Below are 15,990 nucleotides of genomic sequence, written 5' to 3'. Positions count from 1 at the left end.
GTGTAATATGAATCTAAATTTGTCTGGTCATGATATCAAAATCCAAATAAATTACGAAAAAAGCAACATTATGAATATTGGATGTACACAAACTTTAAACTTCAAAGAAAAAAAATGTGTGGACTCCAGGCCCAGTAAAATATTTAGGGGTAAATATTTCAAGTAATTTTAACGATATTTTCAAATTAAATTTTCAAGAAATAGAGAAAGCTAACAAATACTGAATATGTGGAAACAGCGTTCACTTACTTTGTTTGGAAAAGCAACGATTATAAACTCATTGCTTCGTCCTATTTTTACCTATCTTTTATCGAATTTACCGGACCCACCTGACTACTTTTTTTCAGGATATTTAAAGGACAATATTTGAATTTATATGGAATGGTAAACCCGATAATGTCAAACGAAAAGTTATGTATATGTTTAACGAAGGAGGTCTAACAATTTATCGTATTCAAAGCTATTGTTGGATAAACGATACCTTGACGACGAGAGTCAATCAAAGTGCAAAATATTTTTTTAGAATAAGATTAAGAAAGTAGGTGGAAACATAGTTTTTGAAATCAACTGCTCAAAAAATTCAAAAATTGTGAAACAATTTGGTGGGTTTTATAAAGATATTTTACCCGTTGGAGTGAATATAACTTTGTAGAACCTGGTACAGTAAATGACATTCTAAATCAATCGTTATGGTACAACTCGTGTTTTGACAAACGATAATTTAAAATTGAAAAAGGCTGGTCCATTAATAATGTAAATTATATACGAAATATCGTTAATAATGAAGGAAAATATTAGAAATAGACGATTTTAAGCAAATGCCTAATTGTTATTTTTTTTCACCAAATTCAATTCAATTCAATTCCAAATTCCTGGAAACAGAAATTGGTGGAACAAAATTTAAATACAAATACAGTACAATCTATTATTCACGAGGAATGGCACAAATTTTAAATGGTTTTGGACTCATTGCTAATCTATGCAGTACAATCTATTATTCACGAGGAATGGCACAAACTTTAAATGGTTTTGGACTCATTGCTAATCTATGCAGTACAATCTATTATTCACGAGGAATGGCACAAATTTTAAATGGTTTTGGACTCATTGTTAACCCTACATGGGGATCTAGATCCGGTAGAGTTTCACCTTCTGGAATTATTAATTTAAATCGTTGAAAGAAATTGGTCATTACGAGGAAGATCTCCATCTTGGCCATACTCTCACCCAAACAAGCTCTTCTTCCTGTAACACAATAATTGATTGATATTTCTTCTTTTTTTTCATTATTTATTATCTACTGTATATGCAATGCATTACTTTATTTGTGTGGAGAAAAAAATAAATCTCAACGAAATACTGAATAAGAGAATAAAAATTCTAATTCATTCAATAAATTAAAAAATGTTTTGTTTTTATTTTACAAAAATCAAATTGGTTTACTTACCAATACCAAAAGGCATGAACATTTTCGGTTTGTTAACTTTTTTCCCATCATCTATTAAGAATCTTAAAGGGTCAAAGGTCATAGGATCATCCCAATACTTTGGATCAGTGTGGATCCTATAGAGATTAAGATTGATGATTGTTCCTTTCGGAAGCTTATAACCTTTTACGACACACTCTTGCGCGTTTCCATGCGGCAGAGTCGCACCTGCTATGTTGCCCAATCGCTGCACTTCACATGTGGTAGCTTCAAAATATGGGAGGCTGGTTTGATCGGCCATTGTTGGTTTTCTACCATCTAGAACATCATCAATCTCTTTCCGAACCTAATAAAGAATAAGTAAAAGATATGAGTTGTTCCGCCACTAGAAATTGTACCATCTTATTTGGCATACAGTATTTGATTTGGGGACTTTTTTGTTCAGTATTTTTTTCCCTTTTTAGTAATTTTCCTGCGGAGTAATTTAAAATGTTTCCAAGTGTTAAAGCTTGGTTCCAATAACTAGTTCCAAGAACATTTTATGGAACAATGTGATAATTAGACTATTTGTTAAGAAGCATACTTTATCTTGGACTTCTTGATAAGTTGCCATGTAAATAAAAAACCACATCAAAGTGCTGGACGTAGTTTCAGCTCCTCCAATAAACATCGTCAAAAGGGACGTCCACATGACGTCTGGATTGAAGAATTTCTTCTCTTCTTTATCACACATTTCACCTTCTGCGAGGAGTCTATCAGTAATATCTCTGATGTTCTCAGGGTCAAAGGTCTCTTTATGTTTCTTAACTTGATTCCTTACAAACTCTGTTAAGTATATCGCTGGAAGTGCCTTGTGTTTGAACATTGGTAGAGACATTATAGACGGTATATGCGTTTCTATATTTTTTAAACTGCACTGCTTAAAGAACTTCAACAGATTTTGTAAGAGTTTCTGGAACTCTGGATCCGAGTAATCATAGCGGTCACCAAATGTTATATTGCAGATAATATTGGCGACAGCACAGTTCACAATATGCTGAGGGTTGAAGGGATCACAGCGGTAATTGGCAGCTTCTTGGCAGAAAATGTCCGTTTCTGTTTTTATCTTCACTTCTAAACTTCTTTTTCCCATTCCAAAATGACGCAAAGCGGTTATCATCCATCGTCTCCTGGCCTTCCAGGCTGGGCCATTCTCCCATACGACACTTCCTAAAAGGATATAATATACCATATCAATCTCAAGAATTGGGGCTACTCTGTTTCGCACGACACCGCTAAATTTTCAATTTCTCATCTAAATTTTAAATTAATTTAATAAATATTATTTAATGTCACCATAATGTATCATCTAAAGCAATGTTCTCTTCCCCTGCCGCCATGAAAAGCCTCTCTCATTAATTCAGGACTGCGTAAACCAGTATGTCATTGACATCAGGTCACAGAGACCCTGCTTCTTGCTCTATCACAGACACTGTCTGGACTGTTTCGGGGTTATCTTTACGATAGATTTGACAAACAAATTAAAAACATTATAGCGTCCCCTTTTTGATTTGACATCCAATAAAAACCATTCTATTTTTGGGAAGGGGAAGAGCGTTTAAATTGTCAACATTGAATCCATTAAATTCTCACCTTCTGTAGCCATATTGTACGTCATAAAGGGAACAAGATTCCGTTCTGAAAACAATTCTGGCTGTTTCTGGAACATATCTATGGCAAGCTGTCCATCATTTATCCAAATTGAAACGCGAAAAGGTCCCTGATATAGAGTCATTATATCGCCGAATTTCTCGGCCCATTCACACATCTTGTTGATTGGTCTTTTTCCGTATGAAAGCATATTTCCCACGATCGGCAGCGGAGTAGGTCCGGGTGGAAGTGAATTTATCGAGCATTGACGAAGATACAACGTTAAGAATAATATAACAAACACGATATACGTGCTGTAATTAATAATCAAATCTGATAACAACAAACTCATTGTTTTAAAAAGGATATTTAAACAACAGGTTTAATACACAACATGAATAATTAGGCTTTGAACGACGACACACAACCAGCTACTTTCTGTACCTGCGATCACGAGTCCGTGTGTTTGTGGTCTGTGCCTGGCTCCGGGGTTCAAGCATCAAAGATAGTGTATCAATTACAATTGCACTAAAAAAACACTTGAAGAAGATAGCGATGGCAATGATACCGTATTATTTATTTGTTTGTTAAACATTTTGGCAAGAGGAAGCCATGGGCCTATGGGTAGTGGTGGTACCTCTCATCAAAACTTCTGAGCAGCAATTACGTAGATTATTCATCCGTTTTTTTATATAGTACAAACAATTCAAGGTAGGCCTACACTTTCAGTCCCTGTTTGAATGCATTTCAGTTAAAAACATTTTAGGCGCGCAACAATGCAAGTGAGTTAAGTTGACCAATCAATGGACACGATCGTTGTTGTCGCCCGGGCCTCCTACAACTAACGACTAGAGTGGCAACGCGCGCAAGTGAGTTGACCAATCACAAGAGACAGTTCCGAAGATCTGCGACGTCATTGGTTATAAATTTCGACGCGCTCTTTTTTACGTCACGTCCTTGCGTTGCATCAAAGTTGAACTATACTACATAAAAACACTCCATATTACAATCGACAAATTAAGATAAAAAATGTTTTTTAAACTCAAATAAATTAAAAGAATTAATATTGCTATATTCTTTCAAAACTGCAAAAATTAAATTACTAATTTTAATCTTATAAATCATTTTATTTTCGGATCGATTAATTTACAGTGGGACACATCATGACCCAACACAAATTGTCCACTAACCAAAAACCGAAATTATCCCCTTAATAGGGGGTTTCGCGGGAGAAAACAAAAATCAAATATACCAAATGAACAATAATTGATATGGAATCAGCCAACGTGTTTTACCAATGTAAATTTTAAAGCAAGAAAAAGTAAAATAATAATTATAATGTATGATTTATCCATTTTTGTATAAGTAACGATATAAATATTATTACATTATTTGGTCATCCTCATTAAACAAAGTTTAAAAAAATAAACAAAAACATCTTAAATTGTATTGGTTTGAAACCATGCATACATAATCGGAGTTCTCGTCTAATATCAGTAAAAATGTTGGCGAATTTGGCACATAAGGCGTTTCATACGTAAACTACATAAAGCAATTCGCGTCAACTATGATGTCACGCATTACAACGTCACAAATATGATTTCAATGGATGGATTATTTTATAACTTTTCTGTTATTTCACTAAAATTAAATTCACGTAAATCAAATAGTTACAAAGTTAATATGTATTCAATATGCTTTATTTCACAAAAATAAATCAAAAAACATATGTTAATAATCTTAGTAATATTTTGAGAATTTTCATACCCAAATTCTTTTTTCTCTCATGAATGTAAATTTGTCTGTCATCAATTTTTAATCAATAATAATAATTTTTTTAAATTATATAGTATATTTAATAAGAAAAGTCTTCTTAATTAATTTTAGTTTTATGACCATAGCAACCATAAGATGAACAAATAAAGTTAAAGAAATATAGAATCATAATGGCTTGCCAAACTTGTATTTTCAGAAATTGTTACTGTTATTATATAAAACTATTAGTGGACCTCTGTGTTTTAATATTATTGTTATTCAACCAAGAATTTATCAATATACTTGTTGTGGAATCGGTGAGAATAATGAGGTGAACACGTTGTTGCAATATGTTGTCTTTATTAACTTTATTATTCAACAACTGTGTTGGGTTGTCCAAAGGGTTCCAAATAACAAAATAAGATGATTACACTGCATAAATATCTCACACGATACCAATTGTATATGATTTCGTTCAGCCTGCGTATTGTACGCGCACTGGCACGCAACTCACAAATTGAAAACAAATGACGTCATGACAATACTGCTGTAGAACCTACTAACACACATGAACCAATACTAGTCTAGGTTATAGACTATTTAACCATATTTAACAATATATAGCTTGAAATACATTCTCCAGACAAAAATCAACTTTGACAAACGTTGATTGGTTGTCTAAAAAGACGATAAATACAGGCTTGGTGAATGTCTAGAACCGATACATACTGTATCAACATGACTCGTTAAATGTATAAAAACAAATATTAAATAATATAAAATTGTTGGCAATAGTCAGGTAATAATTATAAAGCTTGGTTCCCACTAGGACGCAATGCAAGGACGTAAACGCAATGCAAGTAATTTGATCAATCACAACGAAATGGAACCGTTGCTTGTAATTGGTCAAGGTACTTGCGTTATGCCTACGCCGTTGTTTTGTGTCTAAGTAAGAACTAAGCTTTAGAAACATACTAGGTAAACTATAAATTGTGAGTTTTTTTCCTTTTATTTAATGGTACAGTATGATTTGATGAGTTGTGTCCTAGTGGGAACCCAGCCTTAGGTGTAATGTGTTATTACTTGCATTGCGATTACATCCTTGAGTTGTGTCCTAGTGGGAACCAAGCTTTAGGTGTAATTACATCCTTGAGTTGTGTCCTAGTGGGAACCAAGCTTTAGGTGTAATTACATCCTTGAGTTGTGTCCTAGTGGGAACCAAGCCTTAGGTGTAATGTGTTATTACTTGCACTGCGATTACATCGTTGAGTTGTGTCCTAGTGGGAACCAAGCTTTAGGTGTAATTACATCCTTGAGTTGTGTCCTAGTGGGAACCAAGCTTTAGGTGTAATTACATCCTTGAGTTGTGTCCTAGTGGGAACCAAGCTTTAGGTGTAATTACATCCTTGAGTTGTGTCCTAGTGGGAACCAAGCTTTAGGTGTAATTACATCCTTGAGTTGTGTCCTAGTGGGAACCAAGCCTTAGGTGTAATTACATCGTTGAGTTGTGTCCTAGTGGGAACCAAGCCTTAGGTGTAATTACATCCTTGAGTTGTGTCCTAGTGGGAACCAAGCCTTAGGTGTAATTACATCCTTGAGTTGTGTCCTAGTGGGAACCAAGCCTTAGGTGTAATTACATCCTTGAGTTGTGTCCTAGTGGGAACCAAGGCTTAGGTGTAATGTGTATCTAATATTAATACAGAAGGCAGTCATAGAGAATGCACTTTTGGAAAAAAACATTTAAATTGTTATTAATTATTGCACAGGTACCATTATTATGATTCAAGATTCTTTGAACTTTAACCTGTATTGTAACATAACCACCCTGTAGGTCAACCCTCTTTCTGTTTCAGATCTATTTTCACTTCTATTTTCTCTTTCTCTACTTTTCGTTTGTTTATACAGTAGTTGGCTCTCCCAATACTGGACTCTCTAAAAACCAGAAACTCCCTCAAAACATGGCTTTACTTTCAAAGTCATAAATTTATGTTTCATTATATTCTGAAAATCTAACATATTAGGAGACCCAATCGAATGGTGTCCAGTACTGAGAGTTTTGACTATATTGGCGCTTTTTTTATTTCCTAAAGGTAGTTTTTTAAGTAGTTGATTTCTAATCTAATTCTGTTAGCAGAAGAACATTTTTACTCATAACCTGAGATCTATCTTTCCTGAGGAATTGCAAAAATTTTAAATGGTTTTGGACTCATTGCTAATCTATGCAGTACAATCTATTATTCCCGAGGAATGGCACAAATTTTAAATGGTTTTGGACTCATTGTTAACCCTACATGGGGATCAAGGTCCGGTAGAGTTTCACCTTCTGGAATTATTAATTTAAATCGTTGAAAGAAATTGGTCATTACGAGGAAAATCTCCATCTTGGCCATACTCTCACCCAAACAAGCTCTTCTTCCTGTTGAATTTTAAAGAAAAAAATCGATATTTATGTTTAAAAACATTGCACAAGTTACTGAATACGATAAAAATTAAAACGTCAATTTTAATTTATTTCAAAAAATCAAATTGGTTTACTTACCAATACCAAAAGGCATGAACATTTTCGGTTTGCTAACTTTTTTCCCATCATCTATTAAGAATCTTGAAGGGTCAAAGGTCATCGGATCATCCCAATACTTTGGATCAGTGTGGATCCTATAGAGATTAAGATTGATGATTGTTCCTTTCGGAATCTTGTAACCTTTTACGACACACTCTTGCGCGTTTCCGTGAGGCAGCGTGCCACCTGCTATGTTACCCAATCGTTGCACTTCATATGTGGTAGCTTCAAAATATGGGAGGCTGCTTTGATCGGCCATCGTTGGTTTTCTACCATCCAGCACGTCATCAATCTCTTTCCGAACCTGACAAGGAATAAGTAAAAGAACATGAGTTGTTCTGCCACTTGAGAGTGTACCATCTTATTTGGCATATTTGATTTGGGGACTTTTTTGTTGAGTATTATTCTCCCTTTAGTAACCTCTAATAATGCATTTCCTGCCGAGTAATTTACGAGTTAATTTCCAAGCGTTAAAGCTTTTTTCCAACTAGGACGCAAGGAAGTAAGCGCAACACAAGTGAGCTGACCAATGACAACACGATGGATCATCTGAACTGTCGTGACTGGTCAACTCACTTGCGATTTGCATCCTAGTTGGACCCTGCTTTTATAGTAAATACTCAACTCAACTTGGTTAAGTGTCCAATCAAACACTGTACTCCAATTATTATCTAGCTACTACTACTAGTGATTAGTGAAAATGTTGTCAAATACTATTAACAATTACAATTGGAAGAATATTTCTTAAGGAAGCATACTTTATCTTGGACTTCTTGATAAGTTGCCATGTAAATAAAAAACCACATCAAAGTGCTGGATGTTGTTTCAGCCCCTGCAATAAATATCGTCAAAAGGGACGTCCACATGACGTCTGGATTAAAGAATTTCTTCTCCTCTTTATCACACATTTCACCTTCTGCGAGAAGTCTATCAGTAATATCTCTGATGTTTTCAGGGTCAAAGGTCTCTTTATGTTTCTTAACTTGATTCCTTACAAACTCTGTTAAGTATATCGCTGGAAGTGCCTTGTGTTTGAACATTGGTAGAGACATTATAGACGGTATATGCATTTCTATATTTTTTAAACTGCACTGCCTGAAGAACGTTAACAAATTTTGTAAGAGTTCCTGGAACTCTGGATCCGAGTAATCATAGCGGTCACCAAATACTATATTGCAGATAATATTGGCGACGGCACAGTTCACAATATGTTGAGGGTTGAAGGGATCAGAGTGGTAATTGGCAGCTTCTTGGCAGAAAATGTCCGTTTCTGTTTTTATCTTCACTTCTAAACTTCTTTTTCCCATTCCAAAATGACGCAAAGCGGTTATCATCCATCGTCTCCTGGCCTTCCATGCTGGGCCATTCTCCCATACAACGCTTCCTGAAAGATAAAACATATTATTCTCAAAAGAATTTTGGAATGTATTGTTACCAAAAACATGAAAATTTAAAATTGTAAAGATTTAAAAAGGAAAAAAAAACAATGTTTTCATTTATAAAAATACAAAATTAACGGTTAAATTTGTACCAAAAACTAATTGGCTAGAATAGAAGCCAATTTGATTATTTTTTGCTTTAGTGCAGTTTTTTGAGGTACATTTTGTTTTTCAATCCAATTTTTGGTAAGTGAATATGTACATTAAAATTGCATATTCAACCAAAAAATTTTTATAAATTATTTTTTCAGAAGAATTTAATTTATTTGGCATACAAAAATATCAGATTCTTTTATGGCGTTTTGGAAAAAAAATGGCAGCACTGCCTAAAAAAAGTCTTACCTTCAGCAGCCATGTTGTACGTCATAAAAGGAATAGGGTTTCGTTCTGAAAACAGGTCGGGTTGTTTCTGGAACATATCTATAGCAAGTTGTCCATCATTTATCCAAAGCACAACTCTAAAAGGTCCCTGGTACAGCGTGATTATATCGCCGAACTTCTCAGCCCATTCACAAATTCTTTTATACGGTTTCTTTCCGTAGGATAACACATTTCCCACGATCGGCAGCGGAGTCGGGCCGGGTGGAAGTGAATTTATTGAGCGTTGACGAAGATACAACGTTAAAAAAATGATAACAAACACGATATACGCGCTGTAGTCGCTAACAGAATCAGATAACAACAAACTCATACTAGTCTGTTTTAAAAAGGATATATAAACAAGTTTAATACAACATGAATTAGGCTTTGAAACCGACAACTAGCTAGCTACTCTCTCCGGCGGCAACACTCCCCGCGATGATGCGATCACGAGTGTGTTTGTGGTTTCGCTTATGTGAGTCGTCTGGCCTGGCCTGGGGTTCAAGGAAAAAACAGAATTAGGAGGATTGTATATAATATGACCTTAGCCAATGCAATGACCCAGATCATCCTCCGATTGAAAAAAAAAACGGGAAAAATAATGCTTTCACTTATAAAAAGACAAAATAAATGGTTAAATTCAACCAAAACCCCATTAGCTATTTTAATTTATGTACAGCGCATTGAGCTTGCTTATAGTTAATATGCGCTATATAAGAATGAAATATATAAATATTAATTATTATTATTATTGGCTGGCAGCCAATTTGACTATTTTTTGCTTTAAATTACAGTTTTTGAGGTAAATATTTTTTCTTTGATCCAATTTTTGGTAAAAGCATGGATTAATGATTAATTAATCCATAGTAAAAGTGAATAACTAATTTATGTAACATTAACATTGCATTTCAACTACAAAATGTTAAACAATTATTTTTCTGGGGGACAATATATTATCAAAAAATAACAAATACATTAAGTTAGTTCCCACGTTGTAGGCGGCGCAACGCAAGTGAGTAATTGACCAATCACAAGGGACGCGATATATCGCGCGTGGGCTGTCGTCGCGCAACGCAAGCGATAGTTGACCAATTACAAGGGACGCGATATATCGCGTGTCGGCTGTTCGCGCAACGCAAGTGAGTACTGACCAATCACAAGGGACGCGATATATCACGTGTATCTCGGATTGTGATTGGTCAATTTACTTTGGCGCTTTACGTATTGGTTGGCGTCCGCGCTACATCTATAGTACAATACAGTACTGACTAAAATTACTACATAAAATTTACAACACCATACGTTTTTTAAACTTTTGAACGAATTAACAATAGCCCTACGTTCTTTTAAAATAGAGCGAGATTCAAATATACCTTGATTGATTTATGATTGATTTATTTTAAAATGTATGCGATTTACAAAGGAAGTGGACCGGGAAGTGGACTCTTTGTGGGAGACAACAACGTCTTCACGCTCTATCTATTTTATTGTTGGAACTTTTAACGAGCGAGTACAGTTGGCCTACAGATGTCAGACTCAGATGATGGACTGACGCCGGGTTGATGACGGGATGTGTGGATGGATTGCGGAGATGTCATTCTCCCACACGATGATTACCGGCGAGTGAACGGGAATTCACACTCACAAACACGATGAAACCAGCGGGGTTTTTTTTCCGATTTTTTTTTCAAGTTTTCGACACGCGATCGACGTGCGAGAAATTGGAACTAAAGAGGGCGCTATACAATCTTTGGACAAAACGACCAACCACAACAACAAGGTACGCACGGTAGGTAGCGATCGCACTGCCAACCTATATAGGCCTACATTCTAACTAAACAATTATTAGCGCCTCACAATCCACATTATTTAAGTGTGTTTACATTCAATTATCTAGTTTTAATTATTGATTCCACCAGCCTCATCATATCATTCATAAGTAACACAGTGGAGGCGGACAGGTGACCCAGTTACCATCGTAGTATAATATTAATACTAAATAGACTAGACAACTTCTCGCGCCGGGGAAGGGAAGATTCTAGACCTAGCCTACTACTACTACTACTTCGTGGCATATGATACACCTACCTACTACTAGGCCTAGCTTTGCTCCGTTTTTGTTAAAATCATTGGATTATGTTGAGGAGTGTAAGGTGCTTAAAGGAGTTACTAAAACTAAGTAAATCTTCTACAAAAGTCACCAACAAACAAGTGTAAGTTTAGAAATAAACTATCTGCTATTTTTAATGTTTGTGCTTTTTTATACTTTCTAAATTCTAATTTCATTTTTTTGATGATGAAAATGGTGTATGTTTATCCATAGAGATATTATATACTATAATATCTCAGGTTTATCTATTTATTGTCATTTGTTATCTTTTATAGTTTAAACGGGCCTTTATATTACGTAGTGGATTAAATAGTACTTCATGCTTTTTAAAAGACACGTGTAAAAGACAAATAATAGACAGGTATTATTTCTGTGTTTTTATGTTCTCTTTTTTTTTCATTTTTAGAACTCTAGCGCCATTTATGATGAGTACTAAGCATGGAAGTGATCATCTGGAAAGGACGTCTGGCGAAGAAAGGACAAACGTGAGTTTTTTCTTAAATTTAATGTCAAGATATGTTTTTATGTTACACATGCAATATATAGATTGAATGCTTTTACACTGTGTCCATTCTCATTTTTAAGTTTCCTGAATCTTAATATTATACACATATTTTTATTTTTTGATTGATACTTGTATTTATGTTATGTTATATGACAGATGTGAAATTGAAAAAGAAATATATTTGTTTACTTTACTTACAGCCAGAGTATTCCGAGGCAGAGGTCATTGAACTTAATGACATGTCGCCTACTGTTAAGCGACTTTTACTAAAAGTAAACGACCAATCCTTTACTTTTAAAGCTGGCCAATGGTAAGAAGATAAATAGTTCTAAAAAATTGCAAAAGATTGGACAGAGTTCTTTAAATTTTTAAGCCCTCAGATCATTGATTTAAATTGATATAAAAGTGCAGGTGTAATCAGTTTTTTTATTAAATATTTCAATTTTTAATTGTTTTGTAGGGTAGACTTCATCATTCCCAACATTGAAACATTCACGGGCTTCTCCATGTCGTCATCACCTAACCAACTTCAGTCATGCTTCATTGAGCTTGCCGTTCAATTTAGTGATTACCCTCCCACCCTCTGGGTCCACAAAGAGGTAACAATCATTATTTTGTTTATTTCAGGGTGGATTTCCTTATACATGATCCAACAGTTCAAATAGTAGGAGGTTATTCTATATCATCAGAGCCTTTTCAGTTTTTGTACAATAGAGTTTTAGAGTTAGCAGTCAAATTTAGTAAATACCCTCCGGCCTTTTGGACACATACGCAGGTATGAAATAATACGCTAAATTGATGTGCACTTTTCTAGTTACAGTGTTATTTATATTGAAATAAACAAAATTATTTTGCAGTAGAATTTTGACATTATCCCTACACTATCAAATTTTATTCCATAAAAAAATGTGATGTGCCCATGTATGGACATGACGATGTCATATCACTACCATATTTGGGCACATCACAATTTTTTTGTCAAACTACTTTGATAGTGTAGACAGAGCTATAATACTTTGATCATTGTCTTTTCAAGTGTCGAATTGGAAATAAGGTTTCGCTACGTGTCGGTGGAACTCAAATTATATATGACCCCCAGCCAAGTGACCCGCATTATAACGTTTTATTAATTGCTGGAGGTATCGGTATCAACCCTCTCCTATCAATGATACGGCACGCCAACAGTCTAAAGAGGGCGCACACTCATTGGTTCTCCCCTGTCCGTTTTCAATTACTCTATAGTGCATCTACAAAGAAAGAATTAATTTTTCAGGTAATATATTTTATTTGCATTTTTTTCTATGTTCTATTAAAGGATTTTAAGCATGGGAACGGGAATTTAAGCAAGCACCGAAGTGGGCTTCTGTTTTCTGAGTACAAAAATGTTTTATTAAATCACAATCCATTTTTTAAATAGTTTAGATTACGGTATATAATGAATGTTTTTGTTTTTTAAACTTTTTGTTTTAGGATGATATACGTGAGATTGTAAACATCTTTCCATCCGTTTTTCAAAGTAAATTATTTGTCACTCAGGAAGACGTATCAACAGACAATAAATATACTCAGGGTATGTACAACTTAAGTTAGATGATACTTACAATTCTGTTCAGTCAGTAATAAACTCTATATTATTATAGCTGTCATTTCAGTACAATTACAGTATTGTCTAACACTCGGATATTAACTCTATGTTATTACTATTACTAAGTAAATAAGTAATATTTATTGCTTTCCAAGAACAGTACAATTTATAAAACAGCATTATATTTGAATGCAAATAAATACATAGAAAAATACAAACATTAAACATGGAAAAAGCAGTTAAAAAGTTAAGACAATACTTATAATTCAATTCATTCTCCTCTTCATCTAAAGTTAGACCATTATTACCATCTCATCTCAAACTTATTACAGGTCGAATTCAAGATTCACATCTAGCAAGCGCTGTTCAAGAATTTGGTGCTGAAAACTTAGAATGTTATATATGTGGACCACCACCAATGATAGAAGATATGGAATCTAGTTTACTTAAGTTAAACATGAAACCTGAAAATATTCATTATGAAAAGTGGTGGTGATGTATCATACTAATTCATGGCATTCATTATTTGGACATGGAGTAAGAATAAGCATATGCTTACATCATCTAAGTCTCTGTAACCAGGATTTTTAATGGAGGAATAAAAAGTACTTGTAAAATATGAAACATCAGCATAATAATATACAGTGGCAACATCAGCCACCAAGGATGAGATATGGTATTTCTGTAATATCTCTAATATAGTGTGGTGAACAATATCTACAATACAGTACAGTATTACAGTATATCTAAATATTGTTATTCAAGAGAAACTTCAATAAATTATTTTCATACAAATTCGGAAACTAAATTAAAAACGGTATTAAAACTGACGTGTCTTAATATAATAGGTGTTATTTTTAATTTTGCAATATTATAGCACACAATAAGGTATTTTAAAGTTTGACACCTTATCCCCCTCAAGTGATGCATGTTCAGGGTCATTTCCTTTAGGTTTTACATGTGCAGGGCCCAGATACTATTGAGATCAAGGCAATATTTTATACTTTAAGTAATTATGAGACCTTGGTGTTTGGGTTTACCCTCTATAAACAAAGTTGAATAGCATAAGATAAATTATAATATAAATAAAGTTTTAATACAATTTTGAATATTTATTGTTGATTCTATTATTTGATTGAGTTGCATAATGATATTTTGCTCTCGTGACCATGTATTTCCCTCAGCTAGCACTTCAGGAAATATATATGTCAAATCTTATACAGTATTACACCTCTAAGTAGGCAACATCTGTATATTGCACCCCTTGGTTGTCAATTTTTGGTGTTCAGGTTTACCCTCTAGGCCTATATACAAAGTTGGATGAAATAACTATTTGGGTTGTATAATATTATGTAAAACAAAATTGTTTTGTTTTGACAATCAGTTTTATTTGTGAAGTGAAGTAGGCTTACGTAAAGTATGTGAATTCATACAGGTGTTATTTTTTAAATTTTTAATTCACTTTTATAGTTTTTTTATGTTAATATTGATTTAATTATGCTCCTATTTGTTAATTTATGTAAATTTGATTTTCTCTGCATTTCATTTGTTTGACCTGGGTATATCACTAGCCTATGTTTATGTCCATACTAGCTTGGCGGCGGACAATATTTATCTACATCTACAAATGTTTAAAAGGTTTGCAATGGCAATTTGCAGTTTCGTTTACATGTCAAAAAGAATTGCTCTTCTCTTTTGTATTTTTATATTGATATTGTATTGTTTAAAATTCGGAACTAACACCATCCAAAAACCGGACAAATTAGGTAGGTTTTCTGATCAATTGCGTTTCGTTTTTATTCGGGCTACGTGCCTGTCGAACACAAATTTCATTATACGCATGCTCATAGACCTATCTTTTTAGGCAGTGTTTCCGCAGCAAAACATTAACCGATACACAGTTGCTGTGAACCATTCCGCTTGAGAAAAATTAAACATGAATTATCTCATTCAAATCAGATAATTATCCGGTAAATGCGATATTGTAACCTTTGACCTGAAGACAAATTTGTGTAATTGGTGTGTGCCGATATTTTTAGTTTGGCTGTGGAAACACGACCTTACCCGATAGGCGTAATGGTGAAAATTATGAATTTTAAAGATTTATTTTTCTTGTAATAGTTGAATGTTCCTTCTCGATATCTTCTGCAAGAAACATTTTTTGGGATGAGCAAAAGGAAAAGATAAAAAACTTGCCGTTTTCAGCTACTTTTCAAAAAAAATCTGTAAGAAAAATGTATTATTTTGAGAGATACTGATCTTGTAGGCCGTACACAAGATGCTCTACATAAACTAAGTCTTATTACACGACAATATAATATACAATGCATTATCATTAGGCCTAAGTTGAAATAAGATGTTAAACTGGAATACATTGATTGCAGGGTGCAAGAATCATTTTCAACCGTGTACCAAAGTGCGGTAGTCGATCTCTCGTGAACGTGATTCAGAACCTAGTGGATCAAAATCAAGTTAACTTGATACATTCGCAAGTGTATAATAAAACCGAACTCTCAGGAGCACAAAAGGTTTTCTTCTTTCTTTTTTTATTAAGCTCTGTCTATACTATCAAACTTTATGTGACACAAAAATGTGATGTGCCCATCACTTAGACATGATGA

The 15,990-nt window shown here is 34.1% G+C and overlaps 3 protein-coding genes across 4 annotated transcripts; 1 reads left to right on the top strand and 2 right to left on the bottom strand.

The window, feature by feature from the left end:
* Positions 1 to 938: 938 nt before the first annotated feature.
* LOC144841272 (cytochrome P450 2U1-like) lies at positions 939 to 3,200 on the bottom strand. Its single transcript, XM_078697536.1, has 4 exons — positions 3,059 to 3,200; positions 2,010 to 2,635; positions 1,448 to 1,772; positions 939 to 1,245 (listed from the first exon to the last, which is right to left on the bottom strand). Exons 1-4 carry the CDS (start codon positions 3,198 to 3,200, stop codon positions 1,064 to 1,066), a joined length of 1,275 nt encoding a protein of 424 aa, XP_078553662.1. The 3' UTR covers positions 939 to 1,063.
* A 2,758-nt stretch (positions 3,201 to 5,958) lies between these two features.
* LOC144839425 (cytochrome P450 2U1-like) lies at positions 5,959 to 9,603 on the bottom strand. The gene is made up of 4 exons (XM_078694775.1): positions 9,152 to 9,603; positions 8,129 to 8,754; positions 7,350 to 7,674; positions 5,959 to 7,226 (listed from the first exon to the last, which is right to left on the bottom strand). The coding sequence occupies exons 1-4, from the start codon at positions 9,498 to 9,500 to the stop codon at positions 7,045 to 7,047; spliced, it is 1,482 nt and encodes a 493-aa protein (XP_078550901.1). The 5' UTR covers positions 9,501 to 9,603; the 3' UTR covers positions 5,959 to 7,044.
* Positions 9,604 to 10,965: 1,362 nt separating this feature from the next.
* LOC144839664 (oxidoreductase NAD-binding domain-containing protein 1-like) lies at positions 10,966 to 14,478 on the top strand. Of its 2 annotated transcripts, none has more exons than XM_078695119.1 (7): positions 10,966 to 11,382; positions 11,686 to 11,764; positions 11,985 to 12,094; positions 12,412 to 12,559; positions 12,821 to 13,057; positions 13,255 to 13,354; positions 13,702 to 14,478. In XM_078695119.1, the coding sequence occupies exons 1-7, from the start codon at positions 11,306 to 11,308 to the stop codon at positions 13,863 to 13,865; spliced, it is 915 nt and encodes a 304-aa protein (XP_078551245.1). In that variant the 5' UTR covers positions 10,966 to 11,305; the 3' UTR covers positions 13,866 to 14,478. The 2 variants fall into 2 exon arrangements, with proteins under 2 accessions (XP_078551245.1, XP_078551246.1); XM_078695120.1 differs by lacking the exon at positions 12,412 to 12,559 and adding an exon at positions 12,245 to 12,383.
* The last annotated feature ends 1,512 nt before the right edge of the window (positions 14,479 to 15,990 follow it).

This window comes from Antedon bifida, chromosome 4 (assembly GCF_963402885.1).
Source record: "Antedon bifida chromosome 4, ecAntBifi1.1, whole genome shotgun sequence".
NCBI lineage: Eukaryota > Metazoa > Echinodermata > Crinoidea > Comatulida > Antedonidae > Antedon > Antedon bifida.
This window is presented reverse-complemented; position numbering and strand designations above follow the sequence as displayed.

Bases quoted from the DNA above. Each gene is read 5' to 3' on its own strand.
- LOC144841272 (XM_078697536.1), bottom strand. From the start codon at position 3,200: ATGACTCTATATCAGGGACCTTTTCGCGTTTCAATTTGGATAAATGAT. The intron at 1,773-2,009 runs GTATGCTTCTTA...ATTCTTTATTAG, and splicing joins ATCAAGAAGTCCAAGATAAA to GTTCGGAAAGAGATTGATGA. The intron at 1,246-1,447 runs GTAAGTAAACCA...ATTGTGTTACAG, and splicing joins GTTCATGCCTTTTGGTATTG to GAAGAAGAGCTTGTTTGGGT.
- LOC144839425 (XM_078694775.1), bottom strand. From the start codon at position 9,500: ATGAGTTTGTTGTTATCTGATTCTGTTAGCGACTACAGCGCGTATATC. The intron at 7,675-8,128 runs GTATGCTTCCTT...ATTCCTTGTCAG, and splicing joins ATCAAGAAGTCCAAGATAAA to GTTCGGAAAGAGATTGATGA. The intron at 7,227-7,349 runs GTAAGTAAACCA...AAAATTCAACAG, and splicing joins GTTCATGCCTTTTGGTATTG to GAAGAAGAGCTTGTTTGGGT.
- LOC144839664 (XM_078695119.1), top strand. From the start codon at position 11,306: ATGTTGAGGAGTGTAAGGTGCTTAAAGGAGTTACTAAAACTAAGTAAA. The intron at 12,095-12,411 runs GTAAGAAGATAA...TGTTTATTTCAG, and splicing joins ACTTTTAAAGCTGGCCAATG to GGTGGATTTCCTTATACATG. The intron at 13,058-13,254 runs GTAATATATTTT...TTTTTGTTTTAG, and splicing joins AGAAAGAATTAATTTTTCAG to GATGATATACGTGAGATTGT.